Genomic DNA, 17,406 nt, shown 5'->3' with positions numbered 1-17,406 from the left:
AGCAGATGGCAAGCTGTAAGTCCAAAATTCATGTTCATTTTTGTAAAAAAAAAATATTATTTTTATAATGAAATGTCTTTTGATCAATTTTTATTATATATAACACTGAAGTCATAAAGTCAACACATGTATAATTTTAAATAATTATATGTTCCTCTTTCCAATGACAAGGCATTTCAGAGCCAGGCTATTACTGTTAGGGCCAGGAAAGAAGGGGAAAATAACATTTACAGGATGCTGACATGTACCAAGCATCATGTATATTTTGATATATATTTATTGTATATAAAGAGTCTGGTATGCATGTTCCTCTATTGTATATAAATTTTGCATACATATATATATATATATATATATATATACACACACACACACATATATATAAAGACCCTTTTCATATACTATGGCTGATAACATTTGAAAGAGAACCAAACATTGAGGTCTTTAAAACTACAGCCCTAATATACATAAGATCCTATGCTAATGTACAAGTCCTTGAGTACTAAGTTTTTAATTAACTAAAATCCAACTACACTGGAGTTAGGAAATAAGTGTTTACTGCCATCTGGTGGAAGTCTGGCCTATCTACAGATAAATAAGCTAGTTGTCTTAAAATGGGCAATTACAAAATCTTAAATAAAATTATTTTTCACTGTCACTCTTGGAAAATGATTATCAAAAGTTAGTCCTTTAATAACATCCAAAGAAAGAAAATGCAGCAGATTAGAAATCGTGATATTTGAGTTATAATTCTTCTTACAGCTGTAGAAGAGCTATTTACTAAGGCTTTCATATTGTCCCTATTCAGATTATGATAAAATTACTTTCTCAGCCACAGACAGGATTGTGAACACTCCTGCACCAATAGGTGATACAAGAAAAAGATCTATGGCAAAATGGCAAGGAGTGTGCTGACAACCGTGCTGCATATTAAAAGCAAGGTTCAAAAGGGAGGGGATATATGTACACCAATGGCTGATTCATACTGAGGTTTGACAGAAAACAATAAAATTCTGTAAAAATTATCATTCAATTAAAAAATAAATAAATTTTTTTTAAAAAAGCAAAAATATATGAGCATTTACTTCCGTTCATGTCACCTTATTTCTTGCATGGCCCACAGAAACTGACATTATAGAAGAAAGCCTAATAATACAGCCACAAATGCCCTGCTACCTAATTCACAAATATTTTGTTCCACATTTTGTCATGAGTTAGTAGCACTGTATAGTATTCAAAAATAAACCCTTAATTCGCTAAGACAACACTGTTGGAGATATTCAAACTGAGTAAGGGTTCATTTCTAAACCTTAGTTGACCTTAGTAATTTACAGAATAAAATCTAAACAGTGTTATGTCATATCACCATCCTAATTCCTAGATGTTTTCTATAATTCACACACATACACACACACAACATGGTGCCATTCTTGAATAGCTTGTAATTTACCTGTTTTGTCTCCACAGTTAAGACTACACAATACTCAGCACATGAAACAGTGTAATTTTCTTTAGTTTACCCTTCATTTCTGAACAAATAAGGTTATTACATTTTTCTGAATAACTTAGCCACCCAGTAAGCACTGGTTAAATAGAATATCAGATTAGGAAAGTATAAGTTTAAAATTTAGGTGTTTTTTCTCATATGTCCTTAGATTTAAGGTGGCAGCCCTTTAAACTTACTGAGAGATTTGTCATGAGCGTCTTTAAATGTTAATAATTTAAACCTTACACACAACCTGTTATCTCAGATATATATGTATGCTGGAAACAACTGACAAATAGATGTCCCAGTGATGAGTTAATATAATTCCCCTCCAGACTGCACATTCTTGAAGGACAAGGACAAAATGTTAGTCATCTTTGTTTTCTTCGCAATAACAGAACAGTGCTTTCACCTAGGAGGCAGTCAATAAAATGATTATGTAATTTCAGTATAACACACATCAGTTTCTCAACATTGGCACTAGTGGCATTTGAGCCCAGATCATTCTTTGTTGTGGGATCTGTCCTTCACTTTTTAGGATGTTTAGCTGCATCCCTAGCCTCTACCCACTAGATGCCAGTAGCTCCCTCTCCCCAACTGTGACACAATAAAAATGTCTCCAGACTTTGTCAAACACCCCCTGGGAAGAAGACCATCCTCCATTGAGACTCACTGACAGGGATGAAGCAACGCAAATGTAGCATCCAGCCTGAATACTATCATTAACCTTGTTTCTTAACTTTGGACAAAATAAATCCCTTCTCTGACTCTGGGTTTCCTGTTTTGCCAAGCGAAATGCCTGGACTTAAAACTTCATTCTCTCTATGATTTATTCATTAGACTATTCAATACTTACTGAATATAAATTATCAGAGACTGTTCTAGATACAAGGTACCCAGTGGTGATTCCCAAAACATTTTACCCCTTAAGTTATCTGATTGACAAAGAAATGTCAGTTATGAATAACAAAAGTAATAAGGATAAATTTTAAAATAATAATAAACACAACTACACATTTTCTTTCCCCTTCCTCCCAAAGGAAACAAAGGGACTTAATACTTACTAAATACCCTTTATGTACAAGATGCTTAAAATTCACAAGATATTCTTTAATTCCAAAAAATCCCATATGATATATATTATCACCTTTTTCACATACAAGGGAACTGAGGTTCAGAGGGGTCAAGTATTTGCTTAAAGGCAGAGAGATTGTGAGCAGTCTACCTGGGACTTTTCTTCCCACTACTCCAGGCTCTCTTTGCTGCACTGGCCAATATAAATACTATGAACTCAAAGGCAATTTAAGAATTGTATCATCCAATTGACCAGGGATGCCTAAGCATACTAAATTAATGTTTCAAACTATAAATAGGTGTGTTGAAAGTGGAAAAGTTTGAGGAAAAGAGTAACATGCCTCCAAATCCTGCCCTCTGATAGATCGTCCCCTAGAACAGCTCATCCATCTTACTGGATGGTAATGATAACCCTGTATGCAAGACAGCAAAAGAGACACAGATGTATTGAACAGTCTTTTGGACTCTGTGGGAGAGGGAGAGGGTGGGATGATTTGGGAGAATGGCAGTGAAACATGTATAATAACATATATGAAACGAGTCACCAGTCCAGGTTCAATGCATGATACTGGATGCTTGGGGCTGGTGCACTGAGATGACCCAGAGGGATGGTACAGGGAGGGAGGAGGGAGGCGGGTTCAGGATGGGGAACACATGTATACCTGTAGTGGATACATGCTGATCTATGGCAAAACCAATTATAAAAATTTAAAAAAAAAATTTCTTTTAATCTAATAGAACTCTTCCCTTCCTTTTATGACTCTGATTCTCCCCCTTCACAACCATTATACAAATCTCAGTCCACACCGCCTTCTGATTGCTGGCTTCCTCATCTCTTCCTCTGCCCCCTGCATTCTGGTCTTACTAAAAATGCTCTCAGTGAAGTCACAGATGACCATATTCTTGCCAAGTGCTGTGAAGACATTTTGTTCCTGACCTTTTCTGTAGCACTCCCTCCTTGTTGAAACCCTACCTTCTCTTGCTTGGCGCCGGTGACTCAGCCCATTTGATTTTCCTGTTGCTTGTGTGACTTCCCAGGCTGCCAGTCTTTCTAATTTTACTTAATTAAGAAAATATAAAGTTTAAATAGCTGACACAGGGCTGGTGACTACCATATTGGACAGTGCCACTCTGGAGTGGTCTATTTTGAACACAGATTATTTAGAACGCTGCTCTTCAAGCGAAAGATTAAACACATTCTGCATGGCTTAATATATATGGCCTGAAAATACCAGCTACCCTACATTTCTGGCCCCTTCACTCCCCTCCCACCTTCTAGCATCACTTCTTAACTCACATATATCTTATGTGTGATAGACACATGAATTACCCATGTGAAACTAGTTTGTAAAATAAACATATCTCCTCTGCCTCGCTGCCTGAACATGCTTCTCTCTCTTCCCCATCTGCCTTATTCATCCACCAGGCAGCTGCCCTTCCTCGTGCCCCCTACCACCCTCCACCAAGGGGTGTTGTACTTGAGTGTTTCCCCATTTCTAAGAGAATTTTAATCCTAATTTCTAATCTTTGGTAGGACACCCACTAGGCTTTTCTAATTCTTATTTTAGACAAGACTCTCTTACCTTACTGCTTAACTTTTCCAAAAAAAAGTTACTTCAAAACATTTATGGTATCAGCAGCCCATAAATTGTGAAGCTCTATTTCATTTAAGTGAGCCGATTCATTAAAATTGAGTCAGATATTTATAAAGGTAAGAATGCTTTCTACTTGCCATGTAATAAAATTAATCTTGCCAGCATTCCTTCCTGGTCACACATTACACCAAGCACTTTATATCATTTCATTCTCTTGATAAACTTATATAAATATTGTGATTATCCCCATTTTCCAGCAGAGGAAAAGGGAGTTTAGAGAGATTAATTTGCCCAAATATGGTCTCAAATGTGTCTCAAATACAAATTCTATGATTTTCTTTTTTCCCATTCTCTAAGCTTAGGGAACCCTGAATAGCTTCTTCATATTCATTCATTCATTCAAAATGTATTCACCAAATGCTTTCAAAGTACTAGGCACTTTCCCAGGTACTGGGCATCCAGTGGTGATGTTAGCAAAAAAAAAAAAAATTCCTGCCTTCAGAGAGTATATTCATTCTGACAGAGAAAGTCAGTAAGACATATAAAAAGTGAGAACGTGGGAAATACTACAAGGAAAACCATCACAGATTAACATGACGGAGAGGGTAATGGGTTTGAGTTCTACTTTAGACTGGGGTCAGCATATTTATAGAAACTTCCTGTTTGCACCACCTTTTTCACATCAGCTTTCCAGCCCCACCTACTTACCCTCTGAAACATCCAAAAGCAAAAGTTAGATAATTAATACTAGACATTCCAAGACAAAATTCTGGTTTAGAATCCCAGAAGAAACTCTAAGTTGAAAAACAGAGTTAAGAGTAAAATGAATGGATATTTCATATATGTGAAAACAAAGATTTTCTATATAATACCATATATAAAATAAACAACAAAGATTTACTGTATAGTACAGGCAACTATGGGTTTCCCTTGTGGCTTAGCTGGTAAAGAATTCGCCTGCAGTGAGGGAGACCTGGGGCCTGGAGAAGGAAAAGGCTACCCACTCCTGTATTCTGGTGTAGAGAATTCCATGGACTAGTATAGTCCATGGGGTCACAAAGAGTAGGACACAACTGAGTGACTTTCACTTTCACAGGGATCTATATTCAATATCTTATAATAACCTATAATAGAAAAGAATTTTTAAAAGAATATAAATACATATATATAGATACACAACATGTATATTATGTATGTATAACTGAATCACTTTGCTGTAAATGTGAAACACAATATTATAAATCAACCATGCTTCAATTTTAAAAAGATTTAAGAAAAAATAAATTTAAAATTATAACAAATATTTTCAAAACTAGTTTTAAACCAGATAACTAACCTTTAATTAAATCATTCCTACAGCTTCAGTGCTGTTATTTCTACCACTTTTCACTCTGTTAACATGCATTTAGTGGAGAAAGAAAAGACCTTTCTACATTTTTACCATTTTTATTGACAGTTTTAAGACAGTGCAATATCTCGGCGGTGGGGCGGGGGGGACCCTTTCCTTTCTAATGGTTTGAACAATGAAAGCCACCCACCAGTGAAAGAATAGCCACAGAACATCAATCTGAAGCTATCTAGACTACACCACACCAACTATGAGCTGATCAGGATTCCAAATCAGACATTCTGAAAGAGTGAAGTCAAACAGGAAGTCTCAGGATGAATCCACACTGGTGCAAATCAGATACCCTCTTCCAAATACCCTTACAGCAAACCAACCACATGGTTCTGTTGTGGTGGTTGCTGCTGTTTTTATTTTTAAAACAAAGATTATTTTAAGACTTCAATTAATATTTACATTTTGAGAATAGCAGACATGCCAATCCAGTACTTGATTAGCAATAATCAAATGTGCACAATAACTATTCCTACAAATACATCTTCTCTATTGCCTGTTTTACTATTTCTGAATCAGAGATTTTACAACACTATATCCGTTAATCTCACCTCCGCAGCTAAATAGTTCCCGGTTGCAAGATGTTTAAATCTGAACAAGCTGTTCCACTGTCCTGCACCCCCACGGCATGGATCATGATGAACTACCTACAGACAAAAAGAGAAACAAAAATAATGGCTAAAAGACATGCATGTTCCTGGCAAGCAAATCTCAACAGGTTACATGGGGTACCCGCATGTTCACGTTAAACTTCTCAAACCTAATATACCTTTTCAGGAGTCCAATGTAGCAGAAAACAAGATTCCCCATAAATAAGTAAGAGAACAGTTACCTTACTAGGCTTGGATGATTCTCATGTCTCATATCTGCAAATACAGCCTTACTCCAAAAGACATGTTTCCAGGCCCAAACTGGAAATACTGTGGGGCTTCCTCACATTTGTTATTCATTCACTCAACAGATTATGTTAAGAGTCCACCAGGTGCCAGGTACTCTTCTGGGCAATAGGGACCAGAGCAATGAATAAGACTAAGCTTTCAATGAATAAGATTTGGCAACACCAGCAGGAAATAGAGTGCGTGATTGAGCACCTAGAGAAGGCTCGTGCTTGTGCTCAGTCGCTCAGTCGTGTCCTCCTCTTTGTGACCACATGGACTGTAGCCTGCCAGGCTTTCCCGTCCATGGAATTCTCTAGACAAGTATACTGCAGTGAGTAGCCACTGCCTCCTCCAGGGTTATCTTCCCAAACCAGGGGTCAGACCCACGTCTCCTGCATTGGCAGGTGGATTCTTTACCACTGAGTCACCAGGGAAGCTCCCTACAGAAGGCTACTTTGGATCAACACGGCAGTCAGCATGGGCACTCTGATGGAAAAGAATGAGACGGTGATGCAGCGAGACCGGAAAAGATCATTCCAGGCAGAGAGACCACAAAGCCAAGGCCTGGAAGTCTGGACTAATTTAATTCCTGGCTCTTTCCGTGTGTGGCTTGTTTAATACCACGTCCTTTGATACCTGCCCCAGATGCTGAGCCATTAGGTGCGCTGAAAGTGAAAGTGGTGGAAGGTCTGAAACTGTGGCTTATGACAAGCAGCTCGGTGCTGGAGCAAAGTTCAAGTTCTCCAGTTCGGAGACAACTGGTTTTGGGTCCCACCAATGATCCATTCCAGTATTCCTGCCTGGATAATTCCATGGACAGAGAAGCCTGATGGGCTACAGTCCATGGGGTCACAATGAGTCAGCTACAACTGAGCATATATGTTCTTGACATTAATGACTATGGTCTGATCACAGCAAGGAATGTAACATCTCAGAAGCCTGTTTCCTCATGTACTGCTGCTGCTGCTGCTAAGTCGCCTCAGTCGTGTCCAACTCTGTGCAACCCCATAGAGGGCAGCCTATCAGGCTTCCCCGTCCCTGGGATTCTCCAGGCAAGAACACTGGAGTGGGGTGCCATTGCCTTCCCCAATGCGTGAAAGTGAAAGCGCTCAGTCGTGTCCGACTCTGTGTGACCCCACAGACGGCAGCCCACCAGGCTCCCCCATCCATGGGATTTTCCAGGCAAGACTACTGGAGTGGGGTGCCATTGCCTTCTCCGTCTTCATGTACTAAGTAGGTTTAATTCATAGGATTGCTGTGAAGAGTAAATATCACAAAGGCATATTAGAGTGTTCAGATAACTTTCCACTGTTCTTCAGATCACCTTCTTCTTTTTGATATCCTCTGCCTCCTGCCCCAGCCTCAATTCTGTGTGCTAATGTATGAAGTGAAAGTGAAAGTGTTAGTCATTTAGTGATGTCTGACTCTTTGCGATCCCATGGATTATTGCCCTCCAGGTTCCTCTGTCCATGGAATTCTCCAGGAAAGAATACTGGAGTGGGCTGCCATTCCCTTCTCCAGGGAATCTTGCTGATGAGGGATCAAACCCGGACCTCCAGCACTGCAGGCAGATTCTTTACCATCTGAGTCACCAGGCAAACAAATGTATAGAACTTTCCAATGCCTTTTGCTAGACTCCAGCCCCCATTTCTTCCCATACTCCAAAAGCTCAAATGAGATAACTATGAAAATACTTCAAAGTGGATAAAGTCTTACAAAAATACTCCCTTTATGGCCAAATACCTGCTTATCCTTCAAAGTTCAGTTCTCAAATCAACCTTTTTCCACTAATCCTTTGCTAATCCCACCCCCATCATGATCTTGTCAATATTTGAACTCTTACTCCTTTGGGAGAGACATCTCTGAGAATCCGATAAAATCCATGAGTTGTCTCACATACACACATACTCTCACACAACTTTTGTATACAACTGCTGGAGGTTAATAAATAACTTGACACTCACCAGGGATCACAGACTAAGAACTCCTGCCCTCTACATTAGCGGGTCTAGCAATAGTAGTACATACAGCTCCCTAAAGGACAATTTGGAGTCAGGGAAGGGAGCACATTTTCATTTATCACAGTGATTTTTGAGGGATGCTACTGGAATGAATGAACAGTGGCCAAGATATTAAATATCCTGCAATTCACAGAAGCGTATAAGCATAGGCTAGATACTGTGTGTGACACTCAGGACCATCCCCATCCTTCTAAGGGCCCTGCTGTATCACCAGGATAGGAAGCAGAGGAGAGTGAAAGAGAGAATCCCCTAACGGCTCCAATAAAGGTGGCAGTAGCTGTCTTGCAGGGCCTCCCACAGGGAGGCGTCGGGGAGCACTCCTGGGCCACAGGAAGAGGCAGCCCTGGCTTCCAGCCCTACCAGATCTTTACATAAAACCATATTCTTCATCCCACTTTTTCCCATCCAGTCCTTCCAACAACATTGAAACCAATTTCCAATTTTAAATATCTGTCTGCTTTAAACACCTGATGCTCAGGCTTCCTGAACTGAAGCCTGGTTGATGTAGCACACCCATACAGAAACGTCCCCTAGTATCACTTTCAAATCTCCAACAGAAATAAAACCTACCACAAATATAAACTGCTAGTGCTCTAACATGTAATCATATGGAAAAGCTTTTATATCAAGTTATATGAAAAGGCCAATCATTTTAGAGACATTCACTGTGGATACGGAAGCTTACCTGAATCCAAGACATTATGTCAAAATTACTGAATAATGTATTCACTCTCTCCATTCTGACTGCTCAATGGATCATAACATTTCCAACCAAGCATTTTGTAGGGAAGGATATTGGTGCAGTGGCAAAATTACATCAAGAGCTATAAAACTAACAGCAAATATATAAGAGGGAAGATACAAAACTTCTTTTAACAGAGTTGAAACAAAACTCACTGTGTAAGGAATTTGCTATATAACTTTTCCATCACTGTATTTTGCTAATAAAATTTTAAAATAGCATTTAACAGTACTGCTGAAAGAAAGTGAAAGGTGAAAGTGTTTGTCAGTCGCTCAGTCGTGTCTGACTCTATGCAACCCCATGGACTGTAGCCTACTAGGCTACCCTCTCTGTGGAATTCTCCAGGCAAGAATACTAGAGTGGGTAGCCATTCCCTTCGCCAGGGGATCTTCCCAATCCAGGGATCAAACCTGGGTCTCCTGCATTGCAGGCAAGATTCATTACCAACTGAGCCACCAGGGAAGCCCTATCCCCTATATTTTGAAAATTCTTAGAGCACAATGGTAAGAAATCTATGGTATGAAAAAATGTTTAACTATGTATTTATTTCCTGGTTGCCTGTTATCTTTCTCTTATTCTAATAAGAGAATTTGTGAGATTGGCTTCTGGGAAGAGGATTATGTAGTTTTGGCAGTAGTTGTTTTCCTCCGACTTACTCAGAGGTTAAAGCGTCTGCCTGGAATGCAGGAGACCCGGGTTCAATCCCTGGGTCAGGAAGATCCCCTGGAGAAGGCAATTGCAACCCACTCCAGTACTCTTGCCTGGAGAATCCCATGGAGGGAGGAGCCTGGTAGGCTACAGTCCATGGGGTCGCGAAGAGTCGGACACAACTGAGCGACTTTACTTACTTTACTTACTTTCACCTACTAAAGACCAGTGTATCCAAATACACTAAAGGATATGGTCCCTTCTGAATGCAGGAGACTGAAAATATGCCTCAACATGCTTTTGTGCTATTTCACCTCTATTCTAAACCATGTCATAACTTAGAGAATTGTCTTTATGTAACATTTATAATTAAGGCTCGGCTCATTTACATAAATATTATACTTCCTCATTTTCTCTGTTTCAATAGCTTATAATTTGCCTCATTATCCTTATTCCAATTATGGTGATTTCTTTTTTAAATCATGTACAAATGAGTCTGTTCTGTTATTACCTCTCCTAATACTAGATATTACCCAAGGGCCCACATTTAGCTCTGCTACTTCATTTTCCTCTACTTATATAGAATGGCTTCTTACCCTTTTCTTTTATCACCTCTCCCAAATCTAAATGAATCCATCAAAGTGAAAGTGAAATGAAAGTGAAGTCGCTCAATTGCGTCCAGCTCTTTGCGACCCCAAGGACTTTACAGTCCATGGAATTTTCCAGGCCAGAATACTGAAGGGGTAGCCTTTCCCATCTCCAGGGATCTTCCCAACCCAGGGATCGAACTGGGGTCTCCTGCATTGCAGGTGGATTCTTTATCAACTGAGCTATTAGGGAAGCCCCAAGATGGGTATAAATGTTATAGTTTCTAGAGTATGTATTTATATGTTGAAATGAATATTATTATAAATTATTTTCCTTTTGTATCTTCTTTATATTAGAATTTGAGCATTTTATTGATTTTTTAATCATGAGAATATGTAATAACATTAACCATGAATTTCATTTTCATACATAAAGGAAGGATAACAAATTGCTGTAAAAGGTGGGATGATGGGTTTGAAATGGTTGAGAACCACTGCTATAGCAGCTGGAGATATATTAAATCCAGATGGAACTTATCGGGTTGTTTACAGACACTCAGGTATATCTTTCTTGCCTGGAGAATCTCCATGGATAGAGGAGCCTCGTGGGCTACAGTCCATGGGGTTGCAGAGTCAGACACAACCAAGTGACTAAGCACAGCACAGGTATATCTTATCTCTTCCGGTATATATAAAGTTCCTTAAAATAAAAACCCATACCTTATATTTTCTTAATTACTCTATCATATTGGCACATTTAAGAAAATCTCTCTTAAAGGTGAATGAATTCTTAACTATGGTTCTCCTCACCCCAAAAGAAAGCGCATCCCCAGAAGACATAAATGCTCTTTTCAGTAACTGTGTACTTCTGATGCTCACTTACAGTGAGTCCTCCTGCTCCATCTCAACACCAGTGCCATTCAAGGCACAAGGCCCGCAGTCTGATGCTGGCCTGAAGCCAACACTTTACAATGGAATTTTTAAAAGCAGAATTATATATATGTGAAGAGAAATAAAGGAAGTAGCAACATTTCAGACTGGTCACAGCAGTAAAGAGGTACAAGAGGCTTCACAAAAATTATTGTTTTATGGATCTATCACAAGTGATGCTTGGGCTTTCCAGGTAGCGCTAGTGGTAAAGAATCTGCCTACCAATGCAGGAGACATAAGAGAAGCAGGTTCAGTCTCTGGGTCGGGAAGATGCCCCTGGAGGCGGGCATGGCAACCCACTTCAGTCTTCCTGCCTGGAGAACCCCATGGACAGAGGAGCCTGGTGGGCTAGAGTGATGAGGTTGAAAAGAGTCGGACACAACTGAAGCAACTGAGCGTGCACACATGCACAAGTGATGCTTATGACAATAAACCATACAAGTGACCTTGTCTTTTAGACATAAGCATTTATTAAAAGCCAAAAATGATTTACACACCTCTATTTCCCAGAGTGCTTTAGAGCTGGTTGCAGAAGTGGCTGACTGACGCAAGGTTGTACGGAGGAAAATATGCTGTTTCTTCTCATATTCATCACAAGTCAGAAACTTCTCTTGTTCCGCATGGAACAATCGAACAACATCACCCTAGAAAAAGAGGCAAAAAAACCCTGTATTTCCTTTGCTGTATGGGCTCTGTGACCACCTAGAGGAGTGGGAAAGGGTAGGAGATGGGAGGGAGGTATGTATGGGGACCTATGTATGCCTACGGCTAATTCATGTTGATGCGTGGCAGAAATGAAACCATTATTGTAAAGCAATTATCCTTCAATTAAAAATAAATGAAAAACTGTATTTTCAACAAAAGTTTGATCAAACAGATGTAAGAAGTAGGTGACTGTAGGTTTTTGATACTCTGGGCCCCTCTGTAAACATTTGGCTTTTAATGATTATGTATACGTTTCCAAATATAGGAAGGAAAACTCAACATGAGTTTTAAGGTTTACAGTCACATTCTAAACTTCAAACACAGTGAATACATAGGTTTTGCATCTAGAAGCTCAGTAAGACAGCCTTCAATTCTTCCAGCAAATGTTCTACCTAACATACTTACTCCTTTTAGTACATCTTCTCGATAGGAACTGTATTTCATGAATAAAGTGATTTTCCAGCTAGTGTTGCAATTAACAGCATTCACCTATTAATGAAGAGATGTTAAGTTATAAGACTGCAGGTTCCATTTTATACCATGAATTATTACTTCAACTAGAGGAAGGAGAAAAAAGAATAACTTTGGGCAATGGGGTATGTATGTCAAAAAATATCTTCAAAGGACCATTCAAAATCCATAGGTATCTTAGCAATAATAACTAGCATAAACTGGGCTTATGCTTATGAAAACAATGAAAGAAACTACAAGATTTATTTTTCTTCTCATGATAAAAATCAACAAATTCACTTCCTTTCCTCCCAAACTTACCTCTTTACACCCTGGATTATCGAGTAGTTCTATGTTGCTGGCATGTAGTGGCTGGCCTGCATTCACGGGCATCAAAACAACTTTATCTCCAACAACAATCTGGAAATCAGAATTAAGTTGCAACTGAGACACTGCATGGATCTGTGGTGATATATTTGATGCTAAAAATAAGAGTCTTCATTATTGACCTAATATTTGACCTGTTTATCAAATTTTAGGTCGATTCTTTTCTCTTTAAGGTGAAATATCTTCTGATAAATGACTATATAATCATGTCCCACAGGGCCTATAAGTGTGGATTCATAAAGCTGGTGTAGATTTTTTTTCTTTTGCTTGGCATGTGGGATCTTAGCTCCCTGACCCAGGATCAAACCCACGCCCCTTGTGGTAGAAGCGTGGAATCTTAACCACTGGACTGCCAAGGAAGTCCCTAGATTCTTTTCTTATTGGTCTGCCATTTCAGTTAGAGCTTTCTTAATGTCAGTAATTAGGTCAGCATCCCTCCACAGAGGTCTAATGCCACGTACACAGGAGCTATCAAGAATAAATGCATCTGCCACAAAACAAGAATGTGCCTAAACATTAAAACCACTTCACATGCAAGCAGGGAATCTTATACATTTGTATTTGCTCTAAATTAAAAACAAATCTACTATATTTGATCTTCCCCATAGTCTCAGAAATTTAATAAACGTTCTAATCTCATCTGGATTCAGAAAATGAAGAATCTGGTATGACCCTGTAGGAACACATTTATAGTTTGGGCCTTGGGCAACTGGTTCACTTTTATCTTAAACATCTAATACTAACAGTGTTCCTTAAACCTGGTGCTCATTTGTAAATAAAAATTAAAATTAATTATGGGAAAAGTGCTCTAAAGAAATAGGTCAAAGTTGATCTTTTTATTAACAACGTCTGCTTGATCTTTAAGTGTCTTTATTCAGCACTCAGATTTTGGGGAAACGAAGCTGTGCTTTTCTTAATGATAATAGTAAACAGTTATAGTTATTAAAGTTACTTTTGTCAAGTTCCACTAGAAGATCTACTACTGTAGTACCTTCACTCTTCTTCACAGAATTGCTCACTTCAGAAATGAAAATCAATACCTCCCCTTTGCACACTTCATATCAACTAAATATTCGAATAGCCTAGTAGATAACTGACAAACAAATTAGGACTGAGACAATAAAAACAGATAAACGTCTTCTCCCTGGATCTGAATCTAGACTAAGACTTTAAGGAGCATAATTTCACATTTGCAATGTCAATAAATTATATACAAGAGTCAACATTCACCTATAGTACTGGTGTCACAAACTATACCTGGAGATTCAAATATGATAGAGAAGCCATAAGCTCATCAATCGAGCAAAAGAAGATTATTCTTTGGTTTGCAGGAATAGCTTCTGTTATTTACAGGACTAGTCTCTATTCACCATCCTGCCTTTCAAGTCCATAATCAGGTGGAGGCTGTGATTCAGAAAGAACCATTACAGAAGCTCTTTATTATGTCCAGATAAGGAAGAAATCATTTAGAAACTGTGTTAAGTGAGAGGATGAAAGTGCAGAATTGGGCTATGTTTGTGTAAAACACGGAGAGTAGGAGTATACGCATAAGAAATCATCCCAGTGGTTAACTGTGAAAAAGAGAAGTGGAAACTGGGAACATGGGAAAAAGGATTAAAAAGAGACTTCTCCCTATATATCTTTATATTGTTTTCTATCTTTGAATCATGAATTGGTATCTATTTTAAGCAATTAAATTATAAACAAAATAAACAAAAATCAACCTCACAGACATATTTTCAATACCTCCCTCAAAAAACAAAAACATATGTTATTGCACATGACACCAAGCCAACTCCAAGTCTCAAAATCATGTAGAAGCCTGAGTGGTCTTCCATTCTACAGACACCGGAACTGGACACTACACTCTGCCAATACTACATCTGGTCTTCCAATTTCCTAAAGAACAGTTACATTTGGTTCACTATCATTCCTGTCTGTACTATATAAATATTAGCCAATTAGTTGCTAAATATAATGACATATTTTAGCTATATCTTTCCAATTAAAAGAATACTTTTGGTTGCACCTATAGTCAGTGCTCTAAGTCTCACTATTTTACCATAGCTTTCTGTAAGCTTTGGATCAATCCCTATATTAGTTTTACTTCAAAACAATAGCTGTAAAGTCTTCTATAACTTTAAGAGACTAGTCATATAGCCAAAATGTCACCAACTTCAAGGATTCCCAAGTGTGGTATTCATAAGGAGAATCTAACATTATTTCACTAATTTCCAGGTCCTAGGTCTTGTTGTTGACAATGGTTACTTTGATCACACATGATGAATAAAACTGACAAATGAAATGGACAAGATGCTAATCATAAGATATAAAAAGAACAGTAAGAAGTGCTAAGAATAACACAAACGTGTGTAAAAAGTAGTCTCTATTCTTGAGGAATTCTTATCTATTTAGATAACTTGGTAAATTTGGTAGTATTTTCAGAAGAGTGCAAGCATGGAGCCTGATCCACTGACAGGGGAAGAGGGCCTCTGAGAAGCCATATATTTAATACAGAACTTGAGGATGACATCATTTTCTGCCATATCACGTTCACCCTAGTGCACACACATTTTAAAAAACTGCAATTGCAAAAGCATTTCTGCTGATTTTATGTAACAGCCATGGAAGATTCATGCTGGGATTTTACTGAAAATAAAGAGGAACACAATACCACCAGCAGCCACCCTTCTTTTGAAGTGGCACCTGGTGTGAAAAGAACACTGCAGTAGAAATCAAAACAACAGGGATCGAGTCCCACCTTCTCTGAAATTCCAAGGAGTCTAGGTTTTCAAGAGTGAAATCTACTTGCTCTTTAAAGAGGCTCTTTCCCTAAGGGTTGTTTTTCTTTTTCCTGATTGAAAGAAATATCTGACCTTTTCTCCCTTTTAAAATCTACTATCAAGGTATAGAACCAATGTCTTCTTAGAACAAGTTGAAGATGAAAAATTAACTACTCCATCAAGGGAAGATAAACGAAAATAAAATATTTATGAACTCTGTTCAAAGCTGTCGCCAGTGACTTTCTGAGCAACAACAAGCATGGATATCCACACAGCTAAACGTTGAGAGATACATGAAACTATTTTTCCCCAAAAATTATCTACCCTGAAATTCTATAAAATATATGACAGAGATGGCCTTAAACAGTAGAAACTACTGATTTTTGAGGAGATGAGCACTTTTCCCTCCAGCCTATCATCAGCCTCAGTCTTACATTAGCTTTCAGTCACTGAACATCTTTTGGGTAGTTATAACCTAAATTGCAACTTAACTAATTAGTAAATAATAAAATAGAAATTTTGAAACATGTATACTATCACGTAAGAAACGAAGTGCCAGTCTATGTTCGATACAGGATGCTTGGGGCTGGTGCATGGGGATGATCCAGAGGGATGATATGGGGTGGGAGGTGGGAGGGGGATTCAGGATTGGGAGTTCGTATATACCTGTGGTTTCATGTCAATGTATGGCAAAACCAATACAGTATTGTAAAGTAAAATAAAGTAAAAATAAAATTTAAAAAAAAGAATAAAAAAAAAGCCCTTTAAATCTTGCAGTTTCTTCCTTTTAGTTAAATGTTTTTTTTGAAAAATCTACATCTTATACAGTCACAAAAACGAACAGAATTTGTATCCTGTTGTTGTGTGAAAATTGTATAAATCTTAATTATGTTGAATCGGTTCATAGTGCTCTTCAGGTCTACTATATCTCTTCTACTTTTCTGTCTATTCATTCTACTAATTTCTGAGAGTTTGATACTGAAACTCCAACCAAAAAAATCTTAATTTATCTACTTAAAAAATAATTGTAACATACAGTGGAAATAAAGGTAACTTGGTTCTGCATTTTCCAAGTCTCCAGTAAATGTTATCATACTTTCAAAATTTAAAAATTTTTATTAAAAATTGCTTCAAAAAATCAATAGTAATTAAACCACTTGTTATGAAATGACAGGGTTTCCAACTGCCTTCAATAAAATACAGTACACTTGTATTTTAGAAAAATGCTACCTATTCCTAAGGAGGAAAATGAGCATTATGATACAATTATTTTCATGGAAATAAAGGTCTATGGATGTGCTTATGCTTTCACAGCAACCTTAATCACACACAAAAGCTACAGTGGTGAGCAAAAACAGTGAGCTATTTCAGCAAAAAGCAAAGTGTAAGGTTGTTTTAGCCATGCTTTATGGAGCACATCTATATAAGGAGGATCTCTATTTTGCACATAACAATTATACTATCCACTTTAACCAAGATGGAGTGCTTGGGTGGTAGGTTGTTCCCCGTCCTGCAATCCAGTCCAGCTAATTATTTGAAATAGTTCATTACAGTCAACTCTCTTTGATCCTCTAAAGACATTTGAGAGTAGGGAAAGGAATATAAGATGAAAAATTAGATAGGGTGAATTCATAAAAGCATCCTTATTATAGCTTATTGACAAGGCGCATCTGGAGCTTACTGTTTGTCATTCAGTCATGCCCAACTCTTTGTGACCCCAT

At 38.1% G+C, this 17,406-nt stretch overlaps 1 protein-coding gene across 1 annotated transcript in view; it reads right to left on the bottom strand.

The window, feature by feature from the left end:
• The window catches only part of ITPR2 (inositol 1,4,5-trisphosphate receptor type 2), a 599,561-nt gene that overhangs the window by 449,880 nt on the left and 132,275 nt on the right, over positions 1-17,406 (bottom strand). The window contains exons 6-9 of the mRNA XM_069585523.1: positions 12,837-12,935; positions 12,471-12,554; positions 11,858-12,004; positions 6,106-6,201 (exon numbers count right to left, since the gene is read on the bottom strand). Of these exons, the coding sequence (XP_069441624.1) occupies positions 6,106-6,201; positions 11,858-12,004; positions 12,471-12,554; positions 12,837-12,935 (426 nt within the window). The remainder of the gene's footprint in view (positions 1-6,105; positions 6,202-11,857; positions 12,005-12,470; positions 12,555-12,836; positions 12,936-17,406) is intronic.

This window comes from Ovis canadensis, chromosome 3 (assembly GCF_042477335.2).
Source record: "Ovis canadensis isolate MfBH-ARS-UI-01 breed Bighorn chromosome 3, ARS-UI_OviCan_v2, whole genome shotgun sequence".
NCBI lineage: Eukaryota > Metazoa > Chordata > Mammalia > Artiodactyla > Bovidae > Ovis > Ovis canadensis.
The sequence above is the reverse complement of the archived record's forward strand: the minus strand, read 5'-3'. Positions and strand labels throughout refer to the sequence as shown.